The sequence below is a fragment of the Selaginella moellendorffii genome, unplaced genomic scaffold (genome assembly GCF_000143415.4).
Source record: "Selaginella moellendorffii unplaced genomic scaffold, v1.0 SELMOscaffold_1, whole genome shotgun sequence".
In the NCBI taxonomy this organism is placed as follows: Eukaryota; Viridiplantae; Streptophyta; class Lycopodiopsida; order Selaginellales; family Selaginellaceae; genus Selaginella; species Selaginella moellendorffii.
In genome coordinates, this window is record NW_003314262.1 from 3,097,760 (window position 1) to 3,125,410 (window position 27,651).

The 27,651-nt window shown below is 49.8% G+C and overlaps 11 protein-coding genes across 16 annotated transcripts; 4 read left to right on the forward strand and 7 right to left on the reverse strand.

Annotated features, from left to right (window-relative positions):
* LOC9630470 (kinesin-like protein NACK2) lies at nucleotides 1–1,180 on the reverse strand. Its single transcript, XM_024680454.1, has 3 exons — nucleotides 1,154–1,180; nucleotides 770–1,054; nucleotides 1–228 (listed from the first exon to the last, which is right to left on the reverse strand). The coding sequence occupies exons 1-3, from the start codon at nucleotides 1,178–1,180 to the stop codon at nucleotides 1–3; spliced, it is 540 nt and encodes a 179-aa protein (XP_024536222.1).
* A 4,293-nt stretch (nucleotides 1,181–5,473) lies between these two features.
* Nucleotides 5,474–7,237, reverse strand: LOC112349175 (uncharacterized protein At4g15970-like). The gene is made up of 4 exons (XM_024683076.1): nucleotides 7,100–7,237; nucleotides 6,820–7,032; nucleotides 6,395–6,766; nucleotides 5,474–6,321 (listed from the first exon to the last, which is right to left on the reverse strand). Exons 2-4 carry the CDS (start codon nucleotides 6,982–6,984, stop codon nucleotides 5,830–5,832), a joined length of 1,029 nt encoding a protein of 342 aa, XP_024538844.1. The 5' UTR covers nucleotides 6,985–7,032; nucleotides 7,100–7,237; the 3' UTR covers nucleotides 5,474–5,829.
* An 86-nt stretch (nucleotides 7,238–7,323) lies between these two features.
* Nucleotides 7,324–9,184, reverse strand: LOC9657859 (alcohol dehydrogenase class-3). The gene is made up of 10 exons (XM_002961984.2): nucleotides 9,103–9,184; nucleotides 8,916–9,049; nucleotides 8,815–8,852; nucleotides 8,415–8,740; nucleotides 8,265–8,347; nucleotides 8,080–8,155; nucleotides 7,949–8,013; nucleotides 7,803–7,898; nucleotides 7,585–7,743; nucleotides 7,324–7,522 (listed from the first exon to the last, which is right to left on the reverse strand). Exons 1-10 carry the CDS (start codon nucleotides 9,131–9,133, stop codon nucleotides 7,412–7,414), a joined length of 1,119 nt encoding a protein of 372 aa, XP_002962030.1. The 5' UTR covers nucleotides 9,134–9,184; the 3' UTR covers nucleotides 7,324–7,411.
* Nucleotides 9,185–9,219: 35 nt separating this feature from the next.
* LOC9630472 lies at nucleotides 9,220–10,782 on the forward strand. 2 transcript variants are annotated; one of them, XM_002961507.2, is made up of 4 exons: nucleotides 9,220–9,385; nucleotides 9,607–9,808; nucleotides 9,873–9,930; nucleotides 10,079–10,782. In XM_002961507.2, exons 1-4 carry the CDS (start codon nucleotides 9,252–9,254, stop codon nucleotides 10,552–10,554), a joined length of 870 nt encoding a protein of 289 aa, XP_002961553.2. In that variant the 5' UTR covers nucleotides 9,220–9,251; the 3' UTR covers nucleotides 10,555–10,782. The 2 variants fall into 2 exon arrangements, with proteins under 2 accessions (XP_002961553.2, XP_024538860.1); XM_024683092.1 differs by having other exon boundaries at nucleotides 9,610–9,808.
* Nucleotides 10,718–12,126, reverse strand: LOC9657860 (protein YIPF6). The gene is made up of 3 exons (XM_002961985.2): nucleotides 11,252–12,126; nucleotides 11,115–11,189; nucleotides 10,718–11,059 (listed from the first exon to the last, which is right to left on the reverse strand). The coding sequence occupies exons 1-3, from the start codon at nucleotides 12,107–12,109 to the stop codon at nucleotides 10,799–10,801; spliced, it is 1,194 nt and encodes a 397-aa protein (XP_002962031.2). The 5' UTR covers nucleotides 12,110–12,126; the 3' UTR covers nucleotides 10,718–10,798.
* A 143-nt stretch (nucleotides 12,127–12,269) lies between these two features.
* LOC9630473 (mucin-19) lies at nucleotides 12,270–15,382 on the forward strand. Of its 4 annotated transcripts, XM_024682580.1 has the most exons (16): nucleotides 12,270–12,397; nucleotides 12,452–12,576; nucleotides 12,631–12,748; nucleotides 12,800–12,856; nucleotides 12,916–13,046; nucleotides 13,098–13,169; nucleotides 13,228–13,374; nucleotides 13,422–13,491; nucleotides 13,547–13,725; nucleotides 13,778–13,942; nucleotides 13,989–14,060; nucleotides 14,119–14,710; nucleotides 14,757–14,836; nucleotides 14,889–15,053; nucleotides 15,124–15,159; nucleotides 15,211–15,382. In XM_024682580.1, exons 2-16 carry the CDS (start codon nucleotides 12,469–12,471, stop codon nucleotides 15,229–15,231), a joined length of 2,013 nt encoding a protein of 670 aa, XP_024538348.1. In that variant the 5' UTR covers nucleotides 12,270–12,397; nucleotides 12,452–12,468; the 3' UTR covers nucleotides 15,232–15,382. The 4 variants fall into 4 exon arrangements, with proteins under 4 accessions (XP_024538348.1, XP_002961554.1, XP_024538351.1 ...); XM_002961508.2 differs by having other exon boundaries at nucleotides 12,270–12,576; XM_024682583.1 differs by having other exon boundaries at nucleotides 12,270–12,576; nucleotides 14,907–15,053.
* Nucleotides 15,247–17,690, reverse strand: LOC9657861 (IST1 homolog). Its single transcript, XM_002961986.2, has 6 exons — nucleotides 17,555–17,690; nucleotides 17,342–17,474; nucleotides 17,178–17,281; nucleotides 16,916–17,087; nucleotides 16,700–16,840; nucleotides 15,247–16,646 (listed from the first exon to the last, which is right to left on the reverse strand). The coding sequence occupies exons 1-6, from the start codon at nucleotides 17,590–17,592 to the stop codon at nucleotides 15,390–15,392; spliced, it is 1,845 nt and encodes a 614-aa protein (XP_002962032.2). The 5' UTR covers nucleotides 17,593–17,690; the 3' UTR covers nucleotides 15,247–15,389.
* A 40-nt stretch (nucleotides 17,691–17,730) lies between these two features.
* LOC9630474 lies at nucleotides 17,731–19,094 on the reverse strand. Its single transcript, XM_002961987.2, has 3 exons — nucleotides 18,548–19,094; nucleotides 18,299–18,481; nucleotides 17,731–18,090 (listed from the first exon to the last, which is right to left on the reverse strand). The coding sequence occupies exons 1-3, from the start codon at nucleotides 19,073–19,075 to the stop codon at nucleotides 17,812–17,814; spliced, it is 990 nt and encodes a 329-aa protein (XP_002962033.2). The 5' UTR covers nucleotides 19,076–19,094; the 3' UTR covers nucleotides 17,731–17,811.
* Nucleotides 19,095–19,830: 736 nt separating this feature from the next.
* Nucleotides 19,831–20,454, forward strand: LOC112350230 (ergosterol biosynthetic protein 28-like). The gene is made up of 3 exons (XM_024686064.1): nucleotides 19,831–19,972; nucleotides 20,032–20,238; nucleotides 20,292–20,454. The coding sequence occupies exons 1-3, from the start codon at nucleotides 19,858–19,860 to the stop codon at nucleotides 20,375–20,377; spliced, it is 408 nt and encodes a 135-aa protein (XP_024541832.1). The 5' UTR covers nucleotides 19,831–19,857; the 3' UTR covers nucleotides 20,378–20,454.
* On the reverse strand, nucleotides 20,240–21,960 carry LOC9630475 (S-adenosylmethionine carrier 1, chloroplastic/mitochondrial). Its single transcript, XM_024686055.1, has 9 exons — nucleotides 21,888–21,960; nucleotides 21,723–21,826; nucleotides 21,607–21,661; nucleotides 21,409–21,558; nucleotides 21,131–21,326; nucleotides 21,028–21,073; nucleotides 20,856–20,952; nucleotides 20,733–20,805; nucleotides 20,240–20,666 (listed from the first exon to the last, which is right to left on the reverse strand). The coding sequence occupies exons 1-9, from the start codon at nucleotides 21,931–21,933 to the stop codon at nucleotides 20,477–20,479; spliced, it is 957 nt and encodes a 318-aa protein (XP_024541823.1). The 5' UTR covers nucleotides 21,934–21,960; the 3' UTR covers nucleotides 20,240–20,476.
* Nucleotides 21,961–22,051: 91 nt separating this feature from the next.
* LOC9630476 (far upstream element-binding protein 1) lies at nucleotides 22,052–24,528 on the forward strand. Of its 2 annotated transcripts, none has more exons than XM_002961509.2 (7): nucleotides 22,052–22,421; nucleotides 22,507–22,574; nucleotides 22,648–22,833; nucleotides 22,924–23,007; nucleotides 23,059–23,130; nucleotides 23,199–23,312; nucleotides 23,680–24,528. In XM_002961509.2, the coding sequence occupies exons 1-7, from the start codon at nucleotides 22,070–22,072 to the stop codon at nucleotides 24,217–24,219; spliced, it is 1,416 nt and encodes a 471-aa protein (XP_002961555.1). In that variant the 5' UTR covers nucleotides 22,052–22,069; the 3' UTR covers nucleotides 24,220–24,528. The 2 variants fall into 2 exon arrangements, with proteins under 2 accessions (XP_002961555.1, XP_024539994.1); XM_024684226.1 differs by having other exon boundaries at nucleotides 22,927–23,007.
* The last annotated feature ends 3,123 nt before the right edge of the window (nucleotides 24,529–27,651 follow it).

Sequence of the window (27,651 nt, forward strand, 5' to 3'; positions counted from 1 at the left end):
TCAAAGTAAGAAGTCTGATTCAAACAAGCTCGGTCCGTCGGATTTTACACAGGGTGTGTACTCTGACGTAGACGGAGCTGCTTGGTCTTCTGTGTTTAAAGTTGCCCAGACGTCATCGAGTTCTTGGTTTAGGCGCGTCCATGCATCTTTATTGGCAACATTTGGTTTGTCCTTGGTCGTTGTTTGTTGTAAGTCACGAGAATGCAAAGGAATGACACCTCCGGTGTACTTTGAACATCCCAAAGATCATCAGCATTCTTTTGGAGAAGGGACTCAAATGTAAGGGTGTCACTATCCCGCCTAGTAGAGATTCGAGAGTTGTCCAAACGTGTTAAAGGGCTCCGAAAGCATTCAGAAAAGCTAGCAAATAAATACACATAAAACAATGCGTCCAAAATCCTGTTGCGCGGAAAAAATAATTCATGAAAATAACATAAAAAACCGGGGTCAAACCCCTTCGAATGATCATCTCGAGCTGCTGAACTTAAGACTAGTGTCTACAAAAACAGAAAAGAAAAGAAATAAAACATTTCTTCCAAATAAAATTGCATGAGAGACAGATGCAACTGCGCCTCCCTCCGACACGAAAACATTGTACAATACTTTGGAACACAAAAAGTAAGGCGCTTACACGGTTTAGGAGGTGATGCCATACCTCATTGACGTGCACGCATATTACAACTCTCGAAGAAAATTGAAGTGTTCCCTTTGTTTCGTCTGTGTGCATCTGAAACAAATTATACGAAACTTAGGCACTGAGCGGTTATACCTCATGCGGTGTAATGGTGTAAATAATAGCCGTTTCTGCGTTACCGTTTAAAACGGATTGAAGAATGCGCGTCAGTTGTCCCGGTATGGTATATGACCAAAAGATGAAAGCTAAAGACTTTCCTGGACCCTCGCTGAGCTTATTGATAACAATGACCCTTGGCCTTAAGTCGAACTGAGCTGCTGTTTTTGCAACGCGTTCAGAACCGGCTAGATCTACCAGGTTCAAGTTATAGTGCAAAGATCGTAAAATTCCAGGCTTACCAAAGTAGACACAGTCCCTATTCTGTTATTGTCAATGACCCTGTGTGAATGTGACAGCACTTAACCACCATTTGAAATATAGAGTGAGATCGACTACTGTATCTGTTCATGTTCGTCTCACCAAAATGACGATATGCTGCAATACCATTGACAATGTCAGTACCCCTGAAGCTTTAAGGAATCAAATACTTGGTCAGGTTTCCTCTTTGAGTCCAGCAACCCTTCTGTACAATGAAGTGTAAGAATGTGAGAAACACTTGCAAATGTTACCTCGAAATCGTGTATTTACATTTAGCTGTTCTAGCTCACTTTCTAGACGACTATTTACTTTCCGTAAGTCAATCACTGTCTGCACACAAAAAAATAATTATAAAAAATAATGTTAAACATCTGGTAACCAACAATATCGCGAAGTCCAACATTACCGTGACCGAAAACACGGTTCTCTTGGAGGAACTAGGGATTCTCTACTTAAATCTGCGAAGCTTGAGGTCTGGTGTGGTTGGGACGGATTGATTTATGCGTGATTTGCAGGAACATGAAACAGCAAACAAGCTTGATGAGCTGGAGAGAAAATACAGCCAGAACATGCGAGCAAAAACACCTACTTGAGGAGAGGCTTTTCTCTCGGGTAAATGTTTATGGTTCACTCCAAAACGCGGCAGGTCTAACGAGCAAATCCTCTCAGGAAGAGAAATACAAGACACAGCTCCATGAACTGGTAAACACGAACAAGGAGCTTCAAAGGACAAACGAACAACTGAAATCCTTGTGGGTATAATTTTCATTCTAAGATGCACAGTCAAATAGCTTTACTTTCTTGCAGGAAGAAAACTACAAGTACTCTCAGATAAAAACACCAGCCTCCAGAAATTGATCAAAGAAACTGCACGTAATTAAACTTTAAAAAGTTACTCCCTCGTATAACATAACATCATCAACAAGCGAAGGCCAGCAACGAGCTTAAACTCTCATTGGAGGCCCAGGTACCTAAGGTAAAGATGTTCCAAACGATTGCATGGCACAATCCATCACACGCAAGGAATCGCAGCTCCGGGAACTAACCGCCAAGCTCTCGTCCCTTGAGGGTTGCCTCTACGCGCTAGCGAGTCTCTACCTCACAACCATACTCTCCAGTCGAGCGAGCACGAGGCCCTGATCGCTCACATCGATACTGGACAAGGATCTCCGGCGGGCGAGGTGAGATCTGGCGGCCAAAGTGGGCGTCCAGGCCCAGCAAAACCAGGAGCTCCTCGTCAGCCGAAAGTATGCAAGGTTAAGCCATGTGGACGGCTATGATTCAAAGCGACGAGCGCGGCGATTTAGATTTAGGGTTCTAATGGCGGAGATCTCTATGAATCGGCTTGTGAGAGCTTGTGAGGTAGCTTGCGATAAGATCTATCCCAGGAAGGATTACAAGAGGCAGTTCAAAAAGGGCCCATTTCACTGTGTTTCGGGTGTGGAGTCTGCCGAGTTTCAGCGATTGGCGGATCAGGATAACGTGCGAAAGTATGGATTAGCATACGAGCACGATGGAGGAAACGTTAGCATCTGCGGGGACAACACCGAAGTCCACGCAGGGATGAAGGGGTACGTAGCCATTGTTCTGATGGATCAACTCCTTAAGCTCGGTCTTGATCCACTCTGCGGCCCCGTCTATCACTGGGTGAACTTCATGGTGGTGTTCCCCAATGGGGACATGAAGATGGTGGATCACGCCCTCTTTCAGCGCTGCCCAGAGACGAAGCGGGAGCTGCCGATTGTTGTGGTGGAGCTAGCGTTCTACAACGAAAGCCACGAGAAGTTGAGGGAGAACGTTGCGAGGATCATGGAGGTGGCCAGTGTCAAGCTGGTGATCGGTGTAAGTGCCTGCATCGATGATGCAGACAACCTATACTTCAAGGCATGCATTGGCTACGCTGGAGACATTCAAGACTTTGATCCACTTAGGGGGGAGGAGTGCTTTTCGGTGCCTACTTCCACCTTGTTTCAAGACGTGCCAGAGCTGCCTTCCAGCATGGGCGAGCATTTCAAGTACCCTCTCGGAGCAATTGTGAAGTATTCAAAGGGAGCTCTGTACTCGCGAGACAACAAGACCAGCAGGTTTTGGAGCTGTAATTAAATAAAAGAAAACATAGTGTTTTTTAGTGAAGCCCGATGTTATCGGGAACATAATTTTGCTATTCATTTCTCATACTTGTTATCTACAGTCTTTGATATGTAAAGTGTTTGCTCTCCGAGTCCAACAAATTTCAAGAGTGGGAGAGAAACTTGTTGAACAAGGTTGGTCATGGTTTTGGTGAACAATTAGTAGTTCATCTCGCTCAGATTGCTGAAAGCAGGGGCAACAACAGAATGTTGGTAAGCTTCATTTTTATGATCCTTTTAACATATTCAATGATAGATACATGCACACAAAAACAGCCATTTTACTGAATCTCTGAGTGCCTCAAAGTATATCATTTTATCAGTGTTTTGCTAAATGCAAGTAATCTTTGTCAAGTATAATACATGCTTGTGATAGGAGAGAATCTAAAAAACTATCTGAAAAGGGATGCTTGGATTCTCTATTTAAGCACAAAGCTTCTGTGTGAATTGATAGATTGATTATGAGAAATTGCTAATGTGCAAACACTAGCAAAAAATATATCTAAGATCAGATCTTTGAAAGTTAAGAATTTTATTTTTTGATTCTTATAATTGATAGGAAATGAAAAAGCTCATATAAATCTGTAGTTATTTTAGTTCTGAAAACTTCCTTAGAAACATTTAATTGAAGTGTGGCTGATCACTATCCAAGAATAAAACCTAAAACAATAAATTTTATTAGAATAGAAAGACATTTAAATTGAAAATTATACCTGTATCAAAGTAGTTTTATTGGAATGTTCGTGCAAAAACTTTAATAACAATAGTATAAAAAAACCTTTAAAGAATTAAATATAAATATATAATATATAAATAAATTACAATTCTATATATATTATGTTACCAAGATTTTAAGGAAGTCTTCATAGAATGAATGTTTTCATTTTGTTAACTTGTTATCTGTGAAAAATCGAAGCATATCATTAGATTACATACAAAGTACACATATTATTTTATTGACATGAATTTACCTAAAACATTTGTTTAACATTATGATATTACCACTTTTAACACAAATAAATTTTTTCTAGATTCCCCAAAAATAATTGATAAAAAATACTTATAATAAAATATAATTTACTCAATTAAATATATAATATTATATTTAAAAATTAATTAATTAATTAATTAGTTTAAAGGGTGAACTTCATCTTGGAAATCAATTCCAAATGCCAGAACATCTCCATAAAAAACCAACTTATAATTTAATTATGTAGTTGGCCAAAAGGGTCCCACTATAACCACTAAAAAATAACACTAATTTGTAATTGTTTATTTCCATATTAAAAGCAATAAGATCTAAAATTGTATTGTATAAGCTTAAAAAATATTGTCTTAAAAGAAAAAAAAAGTGGATTGCACCCATAGGTTTTTACATATTTAGAGAAAAATTTTCTGAGCTGTACTTTCCCTGTTTCAAGCTCTTGTTAGAATGGTTGAACTCCTGGCAATCTTGATCACAAACCTTGACAGCTGCTCCGGTTAGCATCGTTGTCTCTCCTTATAACTCTCCTTATGGTTGACATCCTGAAAATTTGTATATAGTGCATGGCCTAGCAAGCGAACACATACTTCTGAATGATCGCCTCCAGCAATCACACTCTGCTCCAGTGTCCCAGTGGCTCCATCGGTCAGGTAAACTGGCCGCTTCTTCCGACATGGGACGCCCGTTTCTTTGTTCTGCAAAAGAACAAACCAAGATTTTACCGCGCTTAACATAGGAAACATCCAGCAATCTCACTCTCCTTGAGCATCTCGGTGTTTTTCGCTAAGTAAAGTTCCCGCGTCTCACCGATGCCCATTTCTTTCTTCTGCAAAGAGCAAACCAGGATACAGCAAATGCGAAAGCTCTAGACTTCTGATCTTTCCAGCGCTCTAGGAACATGCCGATGATCAAGAATCACAAACCTCGATGCCAGCGGTCACCAGCCTCACGATCTTGCAAGAAGCCACATCGCTCAGTGAAATTCCCCGATTACAAGCCGCGGTATTTCCATGTGCTTCATCTGAGCTGCCTACTTCCTTGTCCTGCAAAGAAGAATAAAATCCACCATGACCAGCGCCAGAATCACCGCAAAAAATGTAGCACTGCGCCTCATGATGCGATCGCGATCATCCGGGCGCTCTAAAGAACCCTAAAGCTTGAGAATTCCGCCGTCTGAGCTACGGGCGGGAGAGGCACGCTACGATGGTGTGGTACGAAACACGCTATGTACGGAATTTTTGCTTACCTGTCATAAATTCGAACATTGGATATTCTGTTCCTTTCCGGACATCTGCTAAGTGGCATTGGTTTATCTAGACATTTAGAAATGTTCTATTTGGATCACGCTAATATGTTATAACATTCTCCAGAATTCCGCCATTCACAATTCACAGCGACACAGGACGATCTAGCGGCGCAGTTTTGCGTATTCTGAGCACACGGCACTACAGTAAACAAGAGGACTAGAGTTTCTTTTGTTCCGTATGAGACGATGCTGGGCCAAAAGAATTAAGAATCAGTGAAGCTATCCAAAGGAACTTTTTACCTCCCCGCAGTTTAAGTGTTGTGTCCCACCAGCAAAGTGTACAAATGCTGAGAAGACAATATAGAGCCTCGATGTCGACGATGTGAGGGAACCTTTTCCTGCTTTATCACGGATTGTATCATTGGAGGTACTCGATTAGACTCTTCCGGCACTGCCTCGGGGCCCTGAAACGAATCCTCTTGCGCTCCTCAGGCGTTGTTGTCGACTTAAACACCTTCCAATCCTCGATGACGAGCTTGAGATCCGCGGCTTTCTTAGCAGTCCCCTTGCAGCAATTGACGTGCATCGTGCACACTGTGTTGATGTCCATGCTGCTCCGGTCGCACAGCCCCCCAAAGTACCTGGTGGAAAGATAGCGCAGCCTGATTCCCAGGTCCAGGAACTCGTGAGAGTGCCGGAACTTCATGAAAATCTCCTGCTCGTTGTGCTCGTGGTCGATCACGTTCCTCGTATGCCAGTAGCTGAAAAGCTGTATGGTTCTCTCGTTGGAGCGGGCGTAGACGAGCCCCATGTTGGGCGTAGTGCGTGAATAGCGGTCGCAAGTCACCTGGAAATCAGCGTCCTCGGAAAAGTGCTTGATTGGTGAGCGTAGCCAGACAATGTCAAGGTCCTGTAAAAAGATATAGAACCCCGGGAAATGATGAATCTCTGGACCAACTAGAGAAGAAAATAACGAGCCATACCGTGAAGATGAAGTTGAATCCCAGCTGCAACACAATTCCCTGGAAGTAGAGCCTTCGTTTGTTCATCTTCACGTAGTCTTGGCTCATGTAGAACTGGTCCACGGAAAGGTCCACGCCGTCGATTTCTAGCCGAAAGCAGTGTTTGTGGGTGTCGAGACAGTGGTCGTAAGCATCCTTGTCGAGAGCGATGATCACCAAGTGATCCAACAGAGGGACTGTGCCCTCGCCAACACGGAAGCTCTCCAAAAACACGTCTAGAATACCTCCGGGCTTGGCCCAGGCACTGTTGAGCGGTGCTAGAATCACGGTCTTGTTGTCGTCCATGGCAGCATTGGTCAGGATCTCAGCAAGGTTCGTGAGCTCTCCATCGGTCTGGAGCACAGGAACAAGAGCGACTAAGAGAAGAAACCAGATTTTACACTCACAAAGTTGCTCGACAGCGCAAGAACACTCTGGGAGTTCTGGGATTCGTGAAGAATGTGGATGCCGGAGCCGATGTAGAAGCTGGCAACGCCAAAACAGAGCATGGCCAAAATCATGAGCGCGGCATTGCTCCGTCGCAGCCGGTATCTAGAGGCTACTTCCCCCATCGCTCGCCGTCAGCTCCCGGCCAGAATCGCAGAACAATTCCTCTCGCCCTGAAATACCAAGAAACGACCGCAATTTCCCAATCAATCGATCAATCGGGGCAGAAAACAAGAAAACCTGGCGCTCGCAATCGCAATCCACATGCAAGAACACGAGCTGATCGCTCGTCGGCGACGCGCAGCGCCCTGGCCTCCTCGATTCCATTCAAAATTCCACTGCGCGCCCAAGAAGCCGATCGATAATGGCGGCCGCGCAATGCCCAAGAACCCTAAAATATCAAAACGCCCCCAGCCTATTGGTAGAGAAGGAAAGAGAGAATTTGGTAGAGACTCGACACCTAACGCGCTTAATTTCTTTGCTTCTTTCTTGGCGAGGGAAAACAGGTAGTGGAATATGCCCCGAATCGTTCCGCGATATTTAAGGTCGACGTCAGTGTGAGAACACGCACTTTACGCATTCCACCTCGAGCAGCAGTCCAAATCCCTCGGAGATTCTCGACAGCGGCAAGTTGTGCGTGATGTATCGATCCAGATCGATCACCTGCGCGTGATGTTTCCAATGATCCACAAAGCTTTTCTAGCGTGATCGGAAAGAATTCTTACCCCGGTCATGAACTTGTCAACCAGCTCGGGCATTTGGCTGCGAATCTTGAATCCACCGAGTGATCCCGAGAGGATCTGGCGGCCAAAGAAGAGGATGTTTGGATCGAAGCTCAAGTTTTGGCCCTCCGGAGTCACACCAACGATGATGAGGCTTCCAAACTGCGCAAAAGCAGCGTGAGAGCACTTGGAAGCTGGAATGCGGCTCGTCAAAGACTTACCGCATGGAGCGAGTTGAGAGCATCAACCATGAGCTTGGGATTCCCAACACACTCGAAGCTGTAATCGACGCCACCGCCGCTCAGCTCATGGATCACCTGAGCGATGGAGAACGAGAAATCTATAGTATGAACAAAAGCAGACTAACCTCGTGGATGGGTTTGTCGTTGTAGTCCTTTGGATTCACAAAGTCAGTCAGCCCAAAGTCCTCTCCTGTGCAAAGCAACAGTGAGGAAAACTTCGCATATAAAATCCGAGGCAGAGAAAACGATTGATCACCAATGCGTTGTTTGCTTGGCTGAATGTCCACACCGATGATGCGAGATGCGCCAGCGGTTTTAGCACCCTCCACAACCTTCAAGGACGCCACGAAAAGGAATTTAAGCAAAAGAACAAAAGAAGCACATGGAGTATGAGCGGAAGAAGTGGTACTAGAGGACTACGATTGATATCTGAAAGCTTACGGCTAGTCCGACTGTTCCAAGGCCAAAGACGGCCACCGTAGATCCGGCCTCGACCTTCGCAATGTTCCACGCAGCTCCCAGGCCTGATCATCAGCCAAGAAACACGAAAAGAATCACGATCTTGGTCACCAAGCTCGAAAGAGTTCTCACCTGTGGGAACTCCACAGCTGAGGAGGCAAATCTTCTCCAGCGCCACCGATGGGTCGACTTTGGCGACGTGAGAGTGATGCATGACAGTGTACTCGGAGAAGGTCGAGCAGCCGAGAAAGTGGTGAATGGGAGTCCCGTCCATGGCCGAGAATCGAGTCTTTCCATCCAGCATCGCCCAGCTTTTCACCTCCGCGAACGCCACCACGCACAAATTCGTCTTGGGCATCTTGCAGTAGCGGCAGTCCTGGCATTCGGGCTGGAAGACCGACACGACGTGGTCGCCGGGGCGAACGCCGTCCACATTCTCGCCCACGCTCTCCACGATCCTGGCACAAATGTTATGGCAATTCTGGATGGATCTAGGCGGCGCAAGAAAGCATCGATCGATAATCTCACTCACCCCGATCCCTCGTGGCCGAAGATCACTGGAAACGATCCCTGGCCAAGATCACACCAGATTAGATCGATCTTGGAGGAATCGATAGGCGCGCGCGTGCTCACCTTGCCTTTCCAGAAGGTAATATCGGTGTGGCAGAGCGAGGAGTGGACGATTCTCACCCTGACCTCGCCGGATTGCGGTGGAGCGACGCGAATGTCCTCGAAAGAGAGCTGCTCCGGCTCCCAGGACACTGCCGCTGGAGGAAGAAAAGATCGATCGATCAACCGAAAGAAGATTGCGGGACCAGACCTTTGCAAACGATCTCTCGTCCTGGCGCCATTTCTTTATCCCCGTCGCGGAAAACACAAGAAAAAGAGGTAGAATAGCTGACTTGGCTAGCAACACATCATTCTAATGACGTGGCACAAATGCCGCCGTGCAGATGAGCGGATGAAATCATGGAGATAGTGTTGCGCTTTCCATCGCACTTTAGGGTTAGGGTTCTTAGTGCCATGGAAGGACGAGGAGGAGGAGGTGGTGCCAAGCGCCTGCAATCCAAGGTCATTTCCTCGGCGGATGGTGCGAACCACAGGTATGTCCCTGTCAAGCGTCTTGATCGTGGCCCGGAACTTAGGGAATTTCTTTCCTGTGAGAAATGTGGGTCTTGGATTGAGAGAGTTCATGCTTTTCCTTGTCCTTGTGCTTGAGATCTTGGCTTTCCGATTGTTTCCCAGGATTTCTTGTTGCCTTGTCCTTGTGCTTGAGATCTTGGCTCCAGGATTTCTTTGTTCTAACATTTTCTGTGAGGGGCAGAAGGAAGGACAAGTGGGCGACTGAGAGGCATGAGCTTCCTGTGGAAGAAGAGGGGAGGGGTCGACGCCGCTTGCAAGACCCTGTTGCTCTCGAAGACGCCAACAATGCCGAGGAGGGTGGAAGGCGGCCGAAAAGAGGGAGATTTGAGACTCAAAATGGAGAGAATCCCGAGTTCGTCCCTCGTGCGGGAGCTTTCTTCGAGGTAGAGTGGCGCTAGTGACTTAAAGCTGACTTGAAAGACGTACTCCATACTTGTGCTTTTGCAGCACGATGATCGGAATAGCAACTGGCGCTCACGGACAACTCCCAGGCGCAGGCCATTCGGTATCGTCTTGTCACATTTGTTGTCTTAGATGGTTTCTAAATTGCCTCTACATGTGTCTACGGTACTGCGAAACCTCGGAGCTGTAAGTTCTCTATTTTCTCTGCTGGAAGTTTTCTTTGTTCTTACGCTAGTGCTCAGGTTTTCTAGGCGAAGGAAGTCGGCCGGAGGATCGAGGGCCAGTTCGGAAGCCTCCTGAGGAGCGCTGGGAAGGAGGAAATCCCGAAGCTCCAGGCAGAAGAAACCAGGCAGATCGGTGGCACCACGATCGGTTCTTGGAGCTCGAAAACAAGAAAGGTGGCAGACTAAACGGCCCTCCCCCGAGGTTCAGAGACGGTGACAGGATGGCAGGCAGAAGAGGTGGATTCCCGCGAGTGAATGGCAGAGGCAACGTTGTGGCAACTCAGATGGAACGAGGGCGATGGGGGGAGGAAGAAGCCGGAGGAAGGAACGCCATAGCCAGGAACAACAACAACAACAGGTTTCGCGGGCCTGTGGTGGCGAATCCCAGGGGCGCTGCTGCTAGCGAATGGAAACACGACCTCTTCGACCAGCGGAACCACAGCCCAGCGGCACAGAGGGAAGAAGCCAGCGTCGCTAGAGTGGAGGCTCTCTTGGCGTCGTGAAGCTCAGCCATGGTGACGAAGATAGAGGAAGCTTTGCTCGCTCCATGGCTTCCACGCCTCGTCGAGCCAGTTCATCCAGGACTGTGGCTTTGGAACGGTAGCTCCAGATGGAAAGCTCGTCACGGCGATGGCCACTGGTGGATTCACTTTATAGATCATACAGGAACTAGATCACTGTCGAAGACGACCATGTAAGCTTTTCATTTTGACATAGATTTCACTTAAATCTTCTCGAGTTCTAGCTCTAGTCATTCGCGAGGACGAGCAAACCCATTGAGATGTACATTAGAAAGACTGGGTACACCGCCAGGGCCTTTCTACTCGGCCTCACGGCAGTGGAGACGAAAGGATAGACCGACCAGGAACTCCATAGCAAAGTCGCGAAGATCATGGCGCTTCTATACAGCTTGCCGCTGTAAGCCGCGCAGAGGATCGCTCCAATGTCGAGAGGAAACAAGCAGTAGCCCAGGACGCTCAAGCTCTGGAGGAAATTGAGCTTGCCACCCTGCATAGCGATCGAAGGTCTTGTCAAAGTTTTGGAGCTTCGAGCATGGCTTTACCAGAAGAACTACGTTCATCGTGAGAGACACTGCTCCAGCGGATAGCACTGCGAAAACCACTGCAAACACTGTGGACTATCGATCAAGCACAGCACGAATCAGTGGATCAAAGCTTTGAGTGATCGACGAGTTCTTACTTTGTTGGTGCTGGCTGTGGAGGAGAGGATGCAAGAGAGAGCGATGATGAAGAAGAAGGGTCCCCAGAGATCCCAGTCGCGCAGAGTTCTAGCCGGATCGTTCCGGTTGGAGTTGAAGACGACGATCTGCTGGAGATTGTTCGCGACCCTTCTCGCGTCGCGGGCGAGCGTCACAGACACGGGCTCCGTGAGCGTGCTGTGGACCTCCTGTCGGGTGGACGAGGTGGAAGCTATGGCGGAAGGCTCGGGAACCACGGCCTGGGAGACTCTCGTGGCTGGAGAAGGCCTGGAAGAAGCTCCTCCACCGAGCTGGAGCTGGGGACGAGGAGGAGGAGATGGCGTTCTTTGCTGGCCGGATTGTTGCTCGTAGGGAGATTGGTAGTGCTGCTGTGGATATGGAGCTTGCTGCTGGAGGAATTGCTGCTGGAAGAACTGTTGCTGATTGATGTGGCGAGGAGGAGTGATTGGTCTTTGCTGCTGGAGGAAGCCCGGTGGTGGAGTCTGTGATCGCGGCTGCTGCCGGAAGCTGCTATAATCATAGGATTGCTGCTGGAAGCTCGGTGGTGGAGTCAGTGATCTCGGCTGGCCGAAGCCCATCGATCTCTGGCGCTGGAGGAACTCCGGTGGAGTCATCGATCTTTGCTGCTGGAGAAACTCTGGCGGAGGAGGAGGCATCGATCGTTGCGGCTGGTAAAACTCTGCTGGAGGAGGAGGCATCGATCTTTGCTGCGCGAAACCTGGTGGTGGAGTGCTCGATCTTGGCGGATTGAACCATTGTTCTTGCTGGTTGTATGGCGATCCTCCTCGAAATTGGGACGCTCCTCGCGCTTGGCTATACAGGTTTTGGAGAGCGTCCATAGCTCTATAATGGAAGAACCAAAGGAGAGAGAAGAAAATAAAGGTAAGATTTGAAAATGCATTGGACACGTCGGATTCATTTGGTTCGAGGATCCAACGGCGCAGATTCGCCAATCCCGGCCGTCGATCTTTGTAATAACCTCTGTCAATATTACTAGGGCAGAGCAAAGAGAGGGAGAGCGTAGCATTGCGCGCTCGGATCGATCGATCCATCTCGAGCAGGGCAGGGCGCGGGGCAGCGATTGCGGGGGTGGAATCGAGGGGCGCTGGGCAGATTTGGGGCGAGAGGTAGGGTTTCTCGCGGCGGCAATCGAAGGATTACAGCTGACATTGATTGGATAGCGTCTGCTCTAGCGCCGATGGAGGGCAATATTCCAGCGAGCTCCGAGCAAGCGTCGGTGACTACAGTGGAGATTAGAATCAGGACTCTCGATTCCTCCAATTACACTGTCCGGGTCGACAAAGACGTAAGCTTTAATTGGATGCATTTGGGAAAAAAACTCGTTTTCTTGGGTTTTCAGATGCCCGTCCCCGCCTTGAAAGATCGTCTAGCTCCTGTTGTGGGTGTTCCTTCTCAAAACCAGAGATTGATATGCCGAGGAAGAGTCCTCAAGGACGATCAGCTTCTCTCCTCATACAGTATGCTCTTTTATCTGATTTTTTCTCTCTTCCTTATCTTCTGTGTTGCAGATGTTGAAGATGGACACACTTTACACCTGGTTGCGAGACCTCCAGCGGTCACTGAAGGTAAGCGTCCTTGCTGCTGGTACTTTAGTACTGATTGATCTTTGGGACTGAATTTCCAGAAGCTACTGCAACACAAGCGCCATCAGACTCGACATCTCGCCATCGCCCCTCTCATGTTACTCATAGCTTGCTACTCGGGACCATCAACATTCCAGAGGTACCGGAAGGAGGCATACCCGACTTAAGCAGGGTGCGAATCCTTGATCTCTTGTTGTCCTTGGACTTACCTTGTTTTTTACAGATTCTCTCGGCTGTTCTTAATTCTGTCGGTTCCGGCGCTACAGCATTGGACAATCGACGAGGTGTTGCCGTGGTAAGCTGGAATCTTTCTGTGTTTCTTCTCTGTTTTCACTTATACATGCGATTCATAGATGCAAGTGGCTTCATCAGGTCTTTCCACCTCAAATGCTCCTGCCACCGCTACCTCCACCCCTGCTGCCGCTACTGGTCCTTCCACCGAAGGCAGACGCTCCACAGCGCAAGCATCGGCCGAAAATATTCATTTTAGGAACATAGAGGTAACTTGGTTGGTGGTGTATGTTTGAATTAACTCTCGAGTTTACAGGTTGTTCCAGATGCGCTAACAACCATATCGCAATACTTGACGAGAATGGAACAAGCTTTTGCTGAATATGGTATGCTATATCTCTTTCAGATCAGGTGCTTGAATGTCATCGTTTGTATATGCAGGCTACGACGCTTTAGATAACCCCCTTTTGTCCTCGAGCTCCAGGCCTAGGTATAATAGCGCTAGTTCGTCTGCAGCGACCGGTTTACCTTCTCGACCCCTTCCAACTCCAGCATCCCTGGGTGCTACTATTTCTCGTGCTCAGGAACTTTTGCATGGTCAAGCCAGCTCAGCTCTTGCGGTAAAATTGGATCAATCTCTGATGATGCTTTTCTAACATTCTCAAAATTCAGCATCTTGCTTCCCAACTAGAAACGGAGGCGACACTATCCGATACAGCGGCTCGTGTAGATCTGCAATCCACTGCTGTTTGGAGTGGAAACATAATGCAACAACTCGGTGCGCTACTAATGGAACTTGGTCGGACAACTTTATTGTTGCAGCTTGGGCCATCTCCAGTAAGTCTTTCGTGCTTATCTTCATTGTCTGATGTCTCGTAAACAGGCTCAAGCTGTTGTAAACTCTGGCCCAGCAGTGTTCGTTTCACCGTCTGGTCCAAATCCAATGATGGTGCAAGTAAGGATTCTCTTTTTTTACATTTTTTAAGCTTAACTTGATTGATACTCCTTTCCAGCCTCTTCCGTTCCAAACAGGCTTGCCTTTGGGAGCATTTCCGTTGGGAACAGCAGCCGAAGCTGGAAGTGCCAGGACCGTCGGCATGAACCTAAACGCGGGTGATTCTACTCGTCGACCCTTCACACACATTCCTTTATTTGGCGGTTCCCTACGTCATCTCCAGCATACTGCATCCGACTTACTGGCATCCGCCTTGGAGCCTAGTGCGGTGGACGAGAACGGCGGCCAAACGGGCGAAGGCTCCGAAGCCAGGCAGTCACCAGATGCCGCTCGCTCTCCCAGTGATCTGGAGAATCCCGATCAGAGCGTAGCACTGCTAGTCCAAGACAACGGCTCCGTGAGGCTGGTACCAATGAGGACGCGAACGGCCACTAGCGTCAATCTTCACTCGTCATCCTTGTTCCGGGGCCTGCGGTCGTCGTCAGAAGCTGTTACTGTCCCGGTGCTTGGCATCCGGGCACAAGTTCATGCTCATCCATGGACGCAAGCAGTGCTGCAGGCGTCGGAAGGACAGCGGCCAGTTGGTATCGCAGTGACGATCCCGGTGGACGTGACGAGCTCTCGAGGGAATGCGCAAAACGGCTCTGCAGGTAAAAGAACTATTTTTCTGGTGGTTTTTAATCTCTGCTCTTCCAGATACCGGGATGGACTTCGCTGTAAACGCAAGCGCAACGCCTATGGATCTCCCCGCCGCAGAACAAGGCCGCCAAGACGAGGTTTGTCCTGTGTTTGAAGTTTTTATCCTAGTTTGGTGTTACAAGTTCGTAGGCCCATGAGGGATCCCAGGGAAACCAAATGGAAGCGAGCACCACCGTGAAGCCGCAGGCCTCGGAGGGCGCAGAGGGAGAGAGAACAGCGTCACGCAAACGAGCCGGAGGAGCCGACGGTGGCGGCGCCGCTGAGAGTTGCATGTCTACGACCCCAGAGTCCGAGGTACTACGAATCCCATTTCTCTATTCGCGCTCCACCTTTGTGTTTCATTGTTTCCTTTGTTTGGTGCCAGGGGCCGCAAGAAGAGAGCGAAGCCAAGCGTCGAAAGGTATGAAAGAGAGATTTTTTTCTTCCATTTATCACTGTGACTTTGGATCAGACCGACAGCAATGGAGACTAGTAACAGATCGCGGAGTTTACAAATAACGTCGCCACTATATTTATGATCAATGATTATTTGAGAGAGCAGCATAGCTAGTTATGTACTATGCTAGTATCGTATCTATCGCCCTTGTGTAAATTCGGCTATAATCAACATGAATTCTTTTTAACCTTCGCTCACCTCCTCGTCTTGAGCGCTTGGAAGCGAGCCGTGAGATCGTCGTAGTCCGGGAGCTTTGGGTGTACGGAGTGGCCGCCGGACGAGCCGCCCGAGTCCGTACGCGACGCCGGCGGCTTTGGAAGCTCGGGTGGAGCTCGCTGCGGTGGGATGCTCTTCTGCCACTTGAGATCACCACTGCCGCTGCTCGTTTTCGAGAGAGGAATGGATGCTCCATCGACTCCATCGCCATTAAACTCGGGCTCGTCGAACTGAGGCATGGAAGGCGTCGGCGAGAAGTCGAACGAAGGTGGAGGGGGGTTGTCTCTTCGCCGGTGGAAGGACGAGGAGGGCGGAGGAGCGCCGTCGTCAATGCCGGTGAAGAACGTCTGGCCTTCGTCGCTAAACAAGTTGCCGTGGATGTTGTTTTGCTGCTTGTAAGGAGCCGACGATGAGAAGCCACCCGAGTTTCTCCGCTCCTCAGCACCGAGATCGAAGAGGTCATACTTTGCTGGCTGCTGCGCTGCTCTTGGGGGCGACACGCTCGTTCTCCTGTCCATCCTCCTCCCGTCTTCGTCTCTCTCGTCGTCACTGTCGAAGAATGGCTTCTTCGGAGCGAACTTGGACGTTGCATGGTTGTCGTCGCTGTCGGAGCTCTCGTCCTCGTCTTCGTCCTGTTTAGTCCTGTCCCATCTGTTTGCGAAACTGGCCGGCGGAGCGGGCATCTCAACATCGCTGCCGTCGGAATCAACCTCCTGAGATGGCCTAGCTCGAGAGAACGAAGTTCCCTTGGCCAGGTTCGCGGCAGCTCGGGCGGCAGTGGCAGCACGCTCGGCGGAATCCGCAGCGGCTTGAGCAGCAGCAACGACGTCTTTGTACTCCATCGGTGGTTCTTTCTCCTCGTTGTGGAATGAAGGAACAGACTCGGGTGGTGGCGGCGGCGGCGGCGGCGGCGGCGGCGTTTCAAAGTTGTGGACTGGCGGGGGAGAAATAAACGGGACGAATTGCCTTTCGTTGTCTCGTTGAGGTGCTGCTGGTTCTGGCGGCGGAGACACCGGACGGATACTTGGCTGCCGTTCTTCGTACTTACTTGACTTAATCTCTTCCGGTTCTAGATCCTGCATCTGGAGAACGTTTCCAGGCCGAGATTCGAATTGCGATCGCATGCTCTGGGACGGGACAGAAGGCATATCGTTGTCAGAAGCGTGTTGGCTAGAAACTCGAGACGACGCTGCGAGTGGTCTCTGGCTGGACGATATGAACTGACTTGGTCCATCCTGAACAAAACTTCTTTAACATGAGAAAAGAAGAAAGATCGAAAGGAACCTACGAGAAGGTCTTCATGTTGCTTCGTGAGCTCAGCTTCTGTTTCACTTGCATCCCACTCTATATTGTGCTCGGCAGCAATCTCCTTCAAGAGCTTCAATTTAACTTCTCCAGATGGTGCACGGACCGAAAGCTTTTCTATGATCTGCAAAGACAACACAGCTTCCATCAAAAAACCGTCTAGTACATCCAATCAATGAAAAGGAAAGGACCGCTGTACCCTTCTATTCACGCCACAGTCGGGCCTAAGCTCTCCAGCGGATGCCACAAATTCCTTGCCGTACTTAACCGCAAAGAGCCCACGTACTTCGAGCAATTCCGGCAAATCGGAACACCTTGGAGCAGCAAAAATCAAGCTAGCAATTGCCTCTTTAAGATCGAGAGGACACTGTCTGCAAGAAAATATAAAACAAGTTGGCATTAGTTTGCTCGGCAAGAAAAGAAGCACACACAAAAATAAAAAGAAACGAAGAGAGACTTACTTTTGGGACTCGATGATCGGCAGCCTCACAACAACGAGCTCGCAAAACAATTCCACAATCTCGTACGCAGCCATGATGTTTTGCTCCCTGAAAATGTGCTCAACCTATTTGATGAAGAACAACAAAACGAGAGGATATTTTTGAGCTCCAGTTCTCAAACATACCCGAATCCGGGCGCTCGGCTCCTGTCCAGTTTGCAGCAAATTCGCAATCTCCCTGCGCATGCCCCTCACCTGGAGCTCCCTCCTGTTGCGTAGCAGCTTGATCCGGGACATCGCCAGCCGGAGAAGCGTCTTGCTGCATCCATCCCAATCAAACGACAGGCATCAAATCACAGATCAGATCCAGCCCGCGCACTGCGACGACGATCCACTCACCACTTCGCCGCCTTGAACCCTCTCCCGAGGAAATCCATGCCGACAAAGCGCGTTAGCTCGAGCAGAAGAACATAAACCCTAAAATAAGCCACTAAACAAACTATGCGGAAGATATTCCGTCACCGTCAAACATCCCTGCAGATATTCCGTCGCCGTCAAATAGAAACACACTTGGATGACCTAAAAGAATAAATTAAAGAGGCCAAACCGAATATCCCACCAAACAAAACAAACCCGACTTTATTGCGTGGGGGCTCTCACGCGTAGGCGCAGGAGTTTGCGAGAACTCGGAGGAACTTGACTTGGCTGGTATGGACCTTGAAGCGGCAGAAGAAGGAAGTGCGGTACTTTGGGCGCACCAGCGGGAAGACGTGGGCTCGCGACTGGATTGTTCCAGTCACCGCCAGCGGCACGTCGCCACCGCCGCTCGTGTAGCCCTCTAGATCCGGCCCCGCGCCGTAGAGCGGCACCTTGATCGCCTCCACATTCACGGGGAAAGTTTTCATGCTGTCCTTGTGCTGGTAGAACTTTGGGATCTGGTCCACATCAAAGCCCAGATCAAGATCAAAGCGAAAACTAGAAATTCACAGTAGCAAAGTCTCTTCTAGGGCCTCACAGTGAGCAAAGTCTCTTTTTAAGTTCTAGAGCTTCTACAGTTCTAAGTTCCAGAGCAAAGTCTCTACTAACTCAATCAAACTCGGTGACGTTCTAGAGCAAACTTGAGGGAGAAACGAGAGAACTTACCTGGCCTGTAGCGATCGTGAGCTCGTTGAAAACCAGATTGATGTCGGCAGCGTGGACGTGGAGGCCAAAGTACTGCGATGGGTTGCGGAAATTCACCATGAGCGTGCAATTGGACGTAAGCACTCGCGTCGGGACGCCCGAGTCCGTCCCGGCCACGACGGTAAACTCGTGGAAGATGATTTTCTAGAGCCAGGAAAGAAACAAAGCCGCGCATTAATTCCCTTGTTGCAAGCAAAGTAAAAACCATACCTTGACGACGAGCTTGGGCGAGTGAGGCTGGCAGACGAGCCAGAAGATGAGCGCTCCAAAGCTGAGGAGAAGAACACAGCAGAGAACGCTGATCCAGAACAGGCAGCACCGCGAGAGGGGCTTCCTCTTGCCCGATTCTCCGTGCGATTGCTGCTCCTCCTCCTCCATGATGGTCCCCGGGATCCATTGCTTGTACCCCTTCTTGTGCGGCCTGTGATGGGGAGGGAGCGAGCCGCCGTGGGGAAGAACTCTCCGTGATCCTGGCTTGGGCGCAGGGGGCACAGAGCTGGCCTCGCTCTGCAAGCTTCCCGAGTGCTTGATGAAGGACTGGTGATGGAGAGGCGACGCCATGGGGCTCATCACGGGCGTCGAGTGGAACGATGGCTTCTCGTTGCCATCGTGGGAGTCACGGGACGGGCTCTGGACGAAGTAGACTGGATGGCGCGGCGGCGACTGCGGTGGGGAGAGCCCGGCGCTCGTCCCTTCCGAGTCGAACGAGGAGCGCATCTTGCCGTAATATCGAGCCATCGCGCCGCGACGACGAAATCTCTGACGAAATCTCTGCTGCTAAAGCCAATGCAGGCCTCCCTGGACTGCCGATGCCCGATATTTCGCGAAAACCTTGCTCGATCCACGCAAGAACACCCTAGCTCTCGAAATATCGACCGCGAGAGCTCGAAATCTGGCAAGTGCTGCGGCGAATCCACCAGGAGCACCGCCACGGAGAGCCTGCCATGCACCAATGCTCGATATCGCTGCACAAACCGGATGAAACACCGAGAAGAAAGAAGAATCACTGAGAATGGAGATAGAGAGCTAGCGGCGAGCGAGAGGCCGATGGAGCGCCTTCCATCCCGCTACGCAAACGCCAACCGCGCCGAAGACTCCACGAAGCGCAGCGCCGTCGCGAGAATCGCCGTGTTGCGGATCAGGGGAGCGATGAACTGTCTCCCAGCAAGGAATGCGCAAGGCTGTGGCAGAGCCGTCGATCTGGGCATCGACGGTCGGGAGGGCTCCCTGTATTTTAGCCGTTGGATTGCCACGTTGCCGCGAGATCTGGTCGTCCATTTACTGTACGCGAGAAAGACCATATGGTACATGAAAGAGGCGCATGATAGATATGAGAAGAAGGAATTTGATTAAAATTCCAAAGCGCCATGTGCACGAGACATGTGCTATGAAGCTTCCGCCAGCTTTGACAGGGTGATCCTTTAAAAATACCTAAAAGGTGGCGAGATAAACAAAATGGCGCCCACCTTTAATTTTTTAGGGCTCTTCGTGCGAGATTTAGGGTTCTTGAGATTCTTGCGATGCGAGCGCTCAGTCAATGGCTGATCCTTGTTGGGATCTTGCGGCTCTCTGCAGTCTGGTTTGGATTCTTCGACATTTGGGCCCTGCGCAAGGCAGTCTTCTCGAAATCCTCAAGTAAGATGATCGATTCGCGACCGATTCGATCCATTCGATCCATTCTTTCTCGCTTGCAGTGACTGAGATCCACGGGCGGACTTTTGGCGTGTGGACGCTGCTAACGTGCACGCTTTGCTTCGCTTGCGCGTTTAATCTGGAGAATCGCGAGCTCTACTGGGTCACATTCGCGTCGTTCGTTTACGCTCTTGGCCACTTTGTGACCGAGTTCTTGATCTACAAGACGATGGCTCTCTCAAACCTCGCCACAGTCTCGATCTTCGCTGGTACTGCTAACATCACTTAGCTCGATTTCTTGAATTCACTCCTTTCTTTCCAGGTGGTTCTATAATCTGGATGCTTCTCTTTCGTCGCAATTCAAATGTCTCTTCTAAAAAGATCCGAGCTGCTGGAAAAACAAACTAGAAAGCTGAGTTTGCGATCGAGCCTCGATCCAATTGTCGATGGTGAGAGCCCAAAAAAAATTCACCGTTTTCTCGGTCGAATCGTTGATCCTAGAATCGCCTACGCGGCCTGCGATAAGATCTGGAGCCCGCCTTTGTCGTTAAACTCTCTCCGGAGTTTCTCCACGGCCATGAACGTCAGTGCCGAGGCTGGACACCACCACATCACTCTCGGCCCAGCTCCTTTGAACAGTCCCCTGATTCCTTCTTGTTCCTTTATCTTGGTGATCGCATCGAGCCAGCCAGTGTACCTGGATTCGATGAGTCGCAAGTAAGCAAGCAATCGAAGATCTGGCAAAGCAACTTTAGTAACACACCTTGCCGATGTACTTTGGACTTGCATCCGAGTCTTGACAACGTCGAAAGGAGTCGTCAGGAACGCACTGAAGCCTAGCCGAACAAAGAGTTAAAGCGGGGCATTTGATGCACTGAGCTCTCACCTCCGGCCGCCCCGCCGAGCAAAAAGTCCTGCGAGCACGAAAGATCACCGTTGGCAACTTTCAAGGCTGTCTTCCTGAATGCTTCATACAGAACGATCTGCAAATGCGCCAAACAAATGTCAGCAGGACAAAAAACAAAAGAAAGAACGACCAAAGTTAAAGTGTATACTACCTGCAAGCCTGCAAAAGGAATGTCACGCACAATGGTGGAGAGAAGGCTGCAAAGAAGAAAAGAAAACCATTCGTTAGCTCACTTCCAGGTCAGAGAAACTCACCCAGCGTAAAGGCCGCGAGTTCCTTCCTGCGCGTGGATCGCTCTCGCCGCATGAAACATCCCCGAGTAGTACTGGAAGACTGGAGCTTTTATCTGCTGCTGCTTCGCAGTCTCCCACGCCTTTCGAGAGCCTTGGACCTGCATTCGCTGCTTGATAACTTCGCACGGGACGTAGACCACCGCGCCAAGAGCATCTCCTGGAAGAAACAAATCGAAAGAGAGTAGAGATCGATTAGCGAGAATTCGTCGTTTAGAGAAAGAAAAGGAACTCCAAAGTACCAGCTGCGCCAGCGAAGAACAGTGCCCATGGTGTTGGTAAGTTTGGCCTCTTCTCTTGTAGCAAGTCCTTCGTGGTCTCGATGAAACCGAAATATGTGGCGCCCGTTACGAACGATCCAGTGACTCCCGGAAAGACTCCCCGATAGAATCCTGTCAATCGCGTCAATGCCGGTAGAAGAAACGATCGAAATATCGCACCTCGGATGCCGTCCCTAGCGCCGATCGTCTTGGAAACCTGGACAAGATTCGCATTCTGCGAAAGCGAAGCTCTGCTCGATCGACCGACGCAAGAAAAGGGAGCGAAATCTCTCTACCTGGCCGAAGCCGCTCTGGAGCCGCGTCTTGATCGTGTCCACGGGATGCATGATCGTCTCGCCGAAGCCGCACGCCAGGCCTCCCCATAGAAACTCCCTCCAAGCTGCCAAACAGAGAGATCGAGATAGAAACCGAGAATGTGGCGCTCGATCCAGGAGAGATACCAGAGAGAGAGACGGCACTGCGCGATCCCCCCGAGTCGGCGATCATCTCCCCGCCGGTAGCAAAATATCGCTCCTCCTCACGACCATAAACCCTAAGCCCCAAGCTAGGAGAGAGAAGTATATTCCCGGCACCAGTATTAGGGTTTGTACATTTGGATTAGGGCTTTGGGGGTACAGCAGCTATGGCGGAGAGCGGGCGCCCAGCTCATGGCGACTACGAGCGGCGATCTTCGTCCCCACGGATGGCCTCCAGTAAGCGGAAATACGAGGAGCCAGTGGAGGCGCCACCGCGGCAGCCGCCACAGCAGCAGCGTCCTCCTCCGCCGCCGCCGCCTTCTTCCGACAGCCAGCGCCCGTCTTACAAGAGCGTCCCTCCTCCTCTCTCGGGCTTCGAGGCGGCGAAGCAGCGCGCCGAGCAGATTGCCGCGCGCCTGGTTGGGGAAGTGGAGTACAAGAGAGCCCGGACGAGCGCGGATGACAACGATGGCGTGGCCAGCAATGTGGAGCGCGCCGGGGGACACTATGGGCATCAAGGTACTCGCTACTGTTGGTTGATTGCTGCTAGAAAGGACGATCCTCAATCTTCTTTGGTTCTTCCCCCTTTTTAATTTTCATTTAGATGATCGGCCTCCTTCAGATTCGTACGTCCAGCACCAGACTAAGAGAGTGGACGTTCCTAATACCAAGGTTTGTATCGAGAAGTTCCTTTGTTGTTGTTTTTTTTTTTTTTTTGATCTTATGAGTTTTTTTGGTTTTGCAGGTTGGGCTCGTGATTGGCAAGGGAGGTGAGACTATCAGGACCTTGCAACAGCAATCCGGTGCTAAGATTCAAGTGACCAGAGATGCCGAGGCTGATCCGGGCGCAGTAACAAGGCAGGTTGAGCTCACTGGTACCCCTGAACAGATTTCTCGGGCCGAGCAACTTATCAGAGAAGTCGTGGGAGATGTACGCGAAAGTCTTTTTTTTTTGTTTTCTTCTCTGGCCTTTTGGTCTTTCTCTTTTGCAAGGGAGCTGAAGGTAACGCTTGTTTTGCAGCAGGGTATCGTGGGAGGACCCGTGGGAGGTGGAGGCACTGGCAGTGTTGGAGATCCAATACACGTCCGGGTTCCAAATAACAAGGTTCTTTATGCAGTCTTTGCTGGAGCTATTTTAATCTAGATTTCGTCACAGGTCGGTCTGATCATCGGGAAAGGTGGTGAGACCATTAGAAATCTCCAACAAACATCCGGGGCACGAATTCAGGTATCAAGTCTATAGTTGTGTTAGCCAACGGGCTGGAGATTTTCCTAACGTTTTTCTTCTCCTGTTAGGTGCAACATGATAGAGAAACGGAGCCAGGTGCCACGGAGAGGATCGTGACGTTAGTAGGGACCAAGCAACAGACCGACATTGCAACTGACATGATCAAAGATGTCATTGGAGAGGTATTTCTTATCAGTATTTCAGGTTTGGTGATAGCATTCTTGGAAGTCGTGTCGTCCTCCTGGCTTGTAACCATTTCATTTTGCTTGCTTGGTAAGACAACCTTGCGAAAATTTGCCGTCCCCTTTTTGTTCTCTCTGTGCGGCTCTAACCTTCAACAGTAAGCATTAGGAGGCAAAAGTTCGTCTCATCAGCAGTGTGAAAAAAAAACCATGATACTCTTTTCCCAATGGTATGTTTCTTGAGGTCTCTAGAGTAGTCACATTATCTATGCTTTCGAAAACTCTTCTTTGTTCTTATACTTTCTTCCTTGCATTCTATATGCCTGTGCTTGTGTCTGTTTATGCTAAGTATACACTGACCTTGCAGGGACGCTCGAGGGCCGGAGGCTACCAGCAAGGCTTTCGACCGGCCTGGGGTGGTCAGTCACAGTCCCAGTCCGGCTATGGCTACCAGCAGCAGCAAGGCTACGGCTCACAGCAGTATGGAAACTACTGGGACCAAAACCAACAGCAGGGTGGCTCTTACGACTACTACCAAAACTCGGAGGGTGGCGGCCAGCAAAACGAGGGCGATCCAAACTACAACTATGGACAGCAGGGGTACTACTACGACCAGCAAGCACCGTACGACCAGCAGTACCCGCAAGGCTACGATCAATCAGGATACAACCAGGCGGGCGGCTACAACCAGGATCAAGAGTACGCTGGTGCTACTGGCTATGGCTACGAGTATGATCAGTCCTATGCTTACGATCAATCGGGACAGTATGCTCAAGCAGCCGAGGGAGGAGCAGCAGCTGCGAATGCCGCTGCGAATTCTGCTGCTGCCAGTGCTCCAGGATCAGAGTCTTACTCGCAGCAGCCACCGCCAGCGTCCTCGTCGGCTGCTCAAACGGCTCATACTTGATTGAAAGATGGATCATCGCGTCGGTATGTGGCGAAAATTTTTTTTTTTCTCGTTTTTTTTCTTCACTTTTCTTCTATTTCTACTTCTTCTCTACTTGGTTCTTTTGCTTTCATCTTGCTGGCAGCCAGCATAAACAGCAGCGCAGCAGCACAGGCTAGGTACTATTAAAGAAAAAAAAAAGTTTTGGTTTCTTCTCTAACTCTTTTTGTGTGAAAATTTTGGGCTTTGTGTTAACAAGATAGATCAGCTGATAAGAAAAGAGAGGGTGTTCTTCCTATTGTTTGGTATTTACAAAAAGGAATTTGCGCTCTTTGATGCTTTGGGTATAAACACTGAGGAGAAGTAGCTCTCTTTTCACTCCATTTTTTTTTTCCTTTGTTTTTCTCGGCTGTAAAAAATCCAATTTTCATCTTCTCGCCTTCATCCCTGCTGGATTTTGTTCGCGTTCTTCCTTTTCCTTCCTGTTGGATTGATTGATCGATCATGGCTTCTCTTGCGACGATGGATCCGATCCAATCCACTCCCGTCACTTCTTGTGCAAGTGGATCCGGCCAGACTGCGCAGCGTCCACGATGAGATCCAGCAGCGGCCTCTCGGGGTGGAACTTCATGAACTGGAGGTTCCTCTGGTACATGTCCACCAGCTTGAGCGCGTCCACATTGTCCACGTAGATGTGCCACTGCGCGAATGGAAGCAAGCTCCTGGACCAGGCGATGGCGTCCAGGATGGCCATCAATCCGACCGACACCGCCGACACGCTGCCCTTGTCCAATCCTCGCATCATCGGCGAGTAGCCCTGGTGCTCGTACCTCATCTCGTCGAATTCGTCGTTCCACACCAGCGCCCGCGCGACGCAGTGGCCCTTGTAGTAGACCCAGTAGCCCGCGCGAAGATCCGAGCCACGGACGTGGAAGAAACCCTTGGTGAAGACGTTCCAGGGCGCCGTCGCCTCCCACTCGTGCTCGCCGCCATCGATCGTCGACACCCACAGCGGCAAGATCCGCCGCTTGCTGCCGCTGCCATCCTCGCCCTCGCAAGCGTAGGGATACGAATCATCGATCGCCCCAACCGCGGCGGCGCCGGAAGCCAGGGCGAGGTCGGATTCCTCCTCCTCGGCGGCGGCGGCGGCGGCGGAGTGACTGTGGTGGTGGTGGAGAAGATTGGGTGGCGGCGAGGCGGCGCTGGCAGTGGCGATCCCGGCGGCGGGGGAAGGAGCAGCACTAGGGATCTTGGAGCCGTCGGCGGCCCTGGCGTGCTTCATGGAGAGGGGGCATTCCAGCGGCGCGCAGCAATCCGACTTCCTCTTGCCGCGGGCGCCGATGGAGGAGGATCTGGTTGCGCCGCCCGCGGCCGCGAGCTTTGCAAAGAGATCCGAAGGTGCGTCGCCGATCCCCATATCCGCAACACGCCCCCCACGAACCCTAAAATTTCCAGAGAAAGCCCTACGTGGCCAGACAAACTTTTTTGTGTGTTTGACGCCGAATATTCGCGGGAAACAAAACTGGCATATTCTCGCCCGGCAACTGGATATTCGCGGGCTATGGATCGATCACGAAGGAAAGGAACGTACATTGTAAGTTGCCGTAGCTCTTGGGCTAGCTAACACCAAGAGAGGCAACAATTTGATACAACAGCCATCGATCTCTATAGTTTTCTAGCTAAGAGAAAAAAAACAATGATCTTAGCTCATGAGAAATTCTCGAAGAGCTCCTCCCTCTCGTCGCTGTAGATCTCTTCAGCGCGAACTTGTGATCGCCGTACTGAAGCGCGAACGCTTCCCACAGCAGCTCCTGGGACGGCCTCGGGTAGAAACTCTCGTTGTGAGGACACACACCTTCGGTTCTCGCCTCGCAGGATCCCACGCTAGCTGAATTTTGATCAGAGTGCGGTGGAGGTGTGCAGTGAATCGCCCCCCAAGTGGCGCAAAGATCCAGTCCCATTGCTTCGGCTTCTGTGAAGCCTACAGCGGGCTCGGGAGCCCAGCTTCCTTTTGACGATCCGTTCCCCTCCCACAAGTGATCTGAGAGAACCGACAATGGCAACGTCTCCAGCTTCTCCATGACGATGACCGGAACATCGTAGGCTTTCAAGCCACAGAGCTGGACGTTGAGCGATCTTGCAATCTCGTTTGCACTAGAAAAGAATGCGATGAGGCGAGCGACCTGGACCGTGGAAGAAACCCGGCTACATGACTCGAACACGACCTTGTGCGTATCATACTCGCGCTCCAAGTCCTCCTCCTCTGATTCTCCTACCTTGAAAGCAAACTTCACATTCCCGTGCACTCCTTTGTCCAGGAGTTCGAGCTAGATCACGCGATCGGTAATTCGGATAAAAACTCCGAAACATAGTTTCTGGATAGTAGAAGACGCAAAGAGAGCTCCTTGACTTTTCCATATCTATACCTCCGCTCCTATGAATTCAAGAGGAAAAACAATCGGAACATGACATTTTCATGGTACCTGTGACAGTTAAGCTCGTTGTTGGCTTCCTCTTGATCCTCGACTGTGTTTCTCTTCCTGTAATTGTTATGTTATACGTTTTGGAACTTTTTGAAGTTTGGTAACTGCAGTTCCATCGATTGCTATCTGAGAGCCCAGTGTTCCTATAGGAAAGTAAAGCTAGTAAACCTTGCACCTTGGAATGTAAAATTTACCCGGAAGAATTCAATCGCTTAGAAGCTCGGTGGTTGTTCATGCAGCTGTGTCCCTCTCCTCCAGTAGTTGTTTTTGCTCCACAGCTTTGTCTAGCTCTTGCTTGTTCTTGCTGTTTTTTGATGTTTCCTACAAATCAAGCATATATCCCAATGAACAATTCACACGTTAAAGCGTCTGTCCTCCAAGAGAACACGGGTCAACGGCCAATTCATATATTGTCTTCCGTTTCTGAATTTCATTAAGCAGTTGCTCGCAACTAAAAATTATAAAAATGTTAAACATGCGACAACAAACAATAACTATTTACCTGCGAAGTCCTACATTCACGAAGACGATTGTTAAATGACTTGTCGCGGGGACCATGTCTCTCGGCGAGTAACCTGCTGATAAAAGTACGGATAAAAGTAGTCCAGAACAAATACCATTAAAACCGAGGACAAACCACCTTCGAATGGTCATCTCGAGCTGCTGAACTTAAGAACTCACTGCAAAAGGAGAAAGTTAATCGTCTGAACATGGCCCCTAAAATAAGTTTTCAAGACTCAAATAAGAACATTAAGAGCGAAGACACCACAACTAATCACGAAGCTCTTTAATTTCTTTTTCCTGCCGCTTAAGAAGAGCTGTATCTACAAAAACAGGAAATGAAAAAATACGCATGAGAAGCTGGTCAGCTGCAAACTGCGCCTCCGGGATCCATACCTCATTGACGTGCGTGCATGTGAAGCTTTTTTCGATCTCGAGGCAAATTGAACTGTTATTTTGTTTCGTCTGT

Bases quoted from the DNA above. Each gene is read 5' to 3' on its own strand.
- LOC9630472 (XM_002961507.2), top strand. From the start codon at position 9,252: ATGGAGATAGTGTTGCGCTTTCCATCGCACTTTAGGGTTAGGGTTCTT. The intron at 9,386-9,606 runs GTATGTCCCTGT...TGTGAGGGGCAG, and splicing joins GCGGATGGTGCGAACCACAG to AAGGAAGGACAAGTGGGCGA. The intron at 9,931-10,078 runs GTATCGTCTTGT...CAGGTTTTCTAG, and splicing joins TCCCAGGCGCAGGCCATTCG to GCGAAGGAAGTCGGCCGGAG.
- LOC9630473 (XM_002961508.2), top strand. From the start codon at position 12,469: ATGGAGGGCAATATTCCAGCGAGCTCCGAGCAAGCGTCGGTGACTACA. The intron at 13,047-13,097 runs GTGCGAATCCTT...TGTTTTTTACAG, and splicing joins GCATACCCGACTTAAGCAGG to ATTCTCTCGGCTGTTCTTAA. The intron at 14,061-14,118 runs GTAAGGATTCTC...ACTCCTTTCCAG, and splicing joins CAAATCCAATGATGGTGCAA to CCTCTTCCGTTCCAAACAGG.
- LOC112350230 (XM_024686064.1), top strand. From the start codon at position 19,858: ATGCGAGCGCTCAGTCAATGGCTGATCCTTGTTGGGATCTTGCGGCTC. The intron at 19,973-20,031 runs GTAAGATGATCG...TCTCGCTTGCAG, and splicing joins AGTCTTCTCGAAATCCTCAA to TGACTGAGATCCACGGGCGG. The intron at 20,239-20,291 runs GTACTGCTAACA...CTTTCTTTCCAG, and splicing joins CACAGTCTCGATCTTCGCTG to GTGGTTCTATAATCTGGATG.
- LOC9630470 (XM_024680454.1), bottom strand. From the start codon at position 1,180: ATGGTATTGCAGCATATCGTCATTTTG. The intron at 1,055-1,153 runs GTGAGACGAACA...TGACAATAACAG, and splicing joins TGCAGCATATCGTCATTTTG to AATAGGGACTGTGTCTACTT. The intron at 229-769 runs GTATAACCGCTC...GGATGTTCAAAG, and splicing joins ACACCATTACACCGCATGAG to TACACCGGAGGTGTCATTCC.
- LOC9657859 (XM_002961984.2), bottom strand. From the start codon at position 9,133: ATGGCGCCAGGACGAGAGATCGTTTGCAAAG. The intron at 8,853-8,915 runs GTGAGCACGCGC...GATCTTGGCCAG, and splicing joins TTACCTTCTGGAAAGGCAAG to GGATCGTTTCCAGTGATCTT. The intron at 8,348-8,414 runs GTGAGAACTCTT...GCTGATGATCAG, and splicing joins CAGCTGTGGAGTTCCCACAG to GCCTGGGAGCTGCGTGGAAC.
- LOC9630474 (XM_002961987.2), bottom strand. From the start codon at position 19,075: ATGGCTCGATATTACGGCAAGATGCGCTCCTCGTTCGACTCGGAAGGG. The intron at 18,482-18,547 runs GTATGGTTTTTA...TCCTGGCTCTAG, and splicing joins CGCCCAAGCTCGTCGTCAAG to AAAATCATCTTCCACGAGTT. The intron at 18,091-18,298 runs GTAAGTTCTCTC...GATGTGGACCAG, and splicing joins TCACGATCGCTACAGGCCAG to ATCCCAAAGTTCTACCAGCA.
- LOC9657860 (XM_002961985.2), bottom strand. From the start codon at position 12,109: ATGGACGCTCTCCAAAACCTGTATAGCCAAGCGCGAGGAGCGTCCCAA. The intron at 11,190-11,251 runs GTAAGAACTCGT...CTTGATCGATAG, and splicing joins CCACAGCCAGCACCAACAAA to TCCACAGTGTTTGCAGTGGT. The intron at 11,060-11,114 runs GTAAAGCCATGC...ATCGCTATGCAG, and splicing joins CGATGAACGTAGTTCTTCTG to GGTGGCAAGCTCAATTTCCT.
- LOC9630475 (XM_024686055.1), bottom strand. From the start codon at position 21,933: ATGATCGCCGACTCGGGGGGATCGCGCAGTGCCGTCTCTCTCTCTG. The intron at 21,827-21,887 runs GTATCTCTCCTG...TCTGTTTGGCAG, and splicing joins CAGTGCCGTCTCTCTCTCTG to CTTGGAGGGAGTTTCTATGG. The intron at 21,074-21,130 runs GTGAGTTTCTCT...TCTTCTTTGCAG, and splicing joins ACTCGCGGCCTTTACGCTGG to CCTTCTCTCCACCATTGTGC.
- LOC112349175 (XM_024683076.1), bottom strand. From the start codon at position 6,984: ATGGGGGAAGTAGCCTCTAGATACCGGCTGCGACGGAGCAATGCCGCG. The intron at 6,767-6,819 runs GTGAGTGTAAAA...CCTGTGCTCCAG, and splicing joins TTGCGCTGTCGAGCAACTTT to ACCGATGGAGAGCTCACGAA. The intron at 6,322-6,394 runs GTATGGCTCGTT...ATCTTTTTACAG, and splicing joins GATTCAACTTCATCTTCACG to GACCTTGACATTGTCTGGCT.
- LOC9630476 (XM_002961509.2), top strand. From the start codon at position 22,070: ATGGCGGAGAGCGGGCGCCCAGCTCATGGCGACTACGAGCGGCGATCT. The intron at 22,422-22,506 runs GTACTCGCTACT...ATTTTCATTTAG, and splicing joins GGGACACTATGGGCATCAAG to ATGATCGGCCTCCTTCAGAT. The intron at 23,008-23,058 runs GTTCTTTATGCA...ATTTCGTCACAG, and splicing joins TCCGGGTTCCAAATAACAAG to GTCGGTCTGATCATCGGGAA.
- LOC9657861 (XM_002961986.2), bottom strand. From the start codon at position 17,592: ATGGATTTCCTCGGGAGAGGGTTCAAGGCGGCGAAGTG. The intron at 17,475-17,554 runs GTGAGTGGATCG...GGATGGATGCAG, and splicing joins GGGTTCAAGGCGGCGAAGTG to CAAGACGCTTCTCCGGCTGG. The intron at 17,088-17,177 runs GTAAGTCTCTCT...ATTTTCTTGCAG, and splicing joins CCGATCATCGAGTCCCAAAA to ACAGTGTCCTCTCGATCTTA.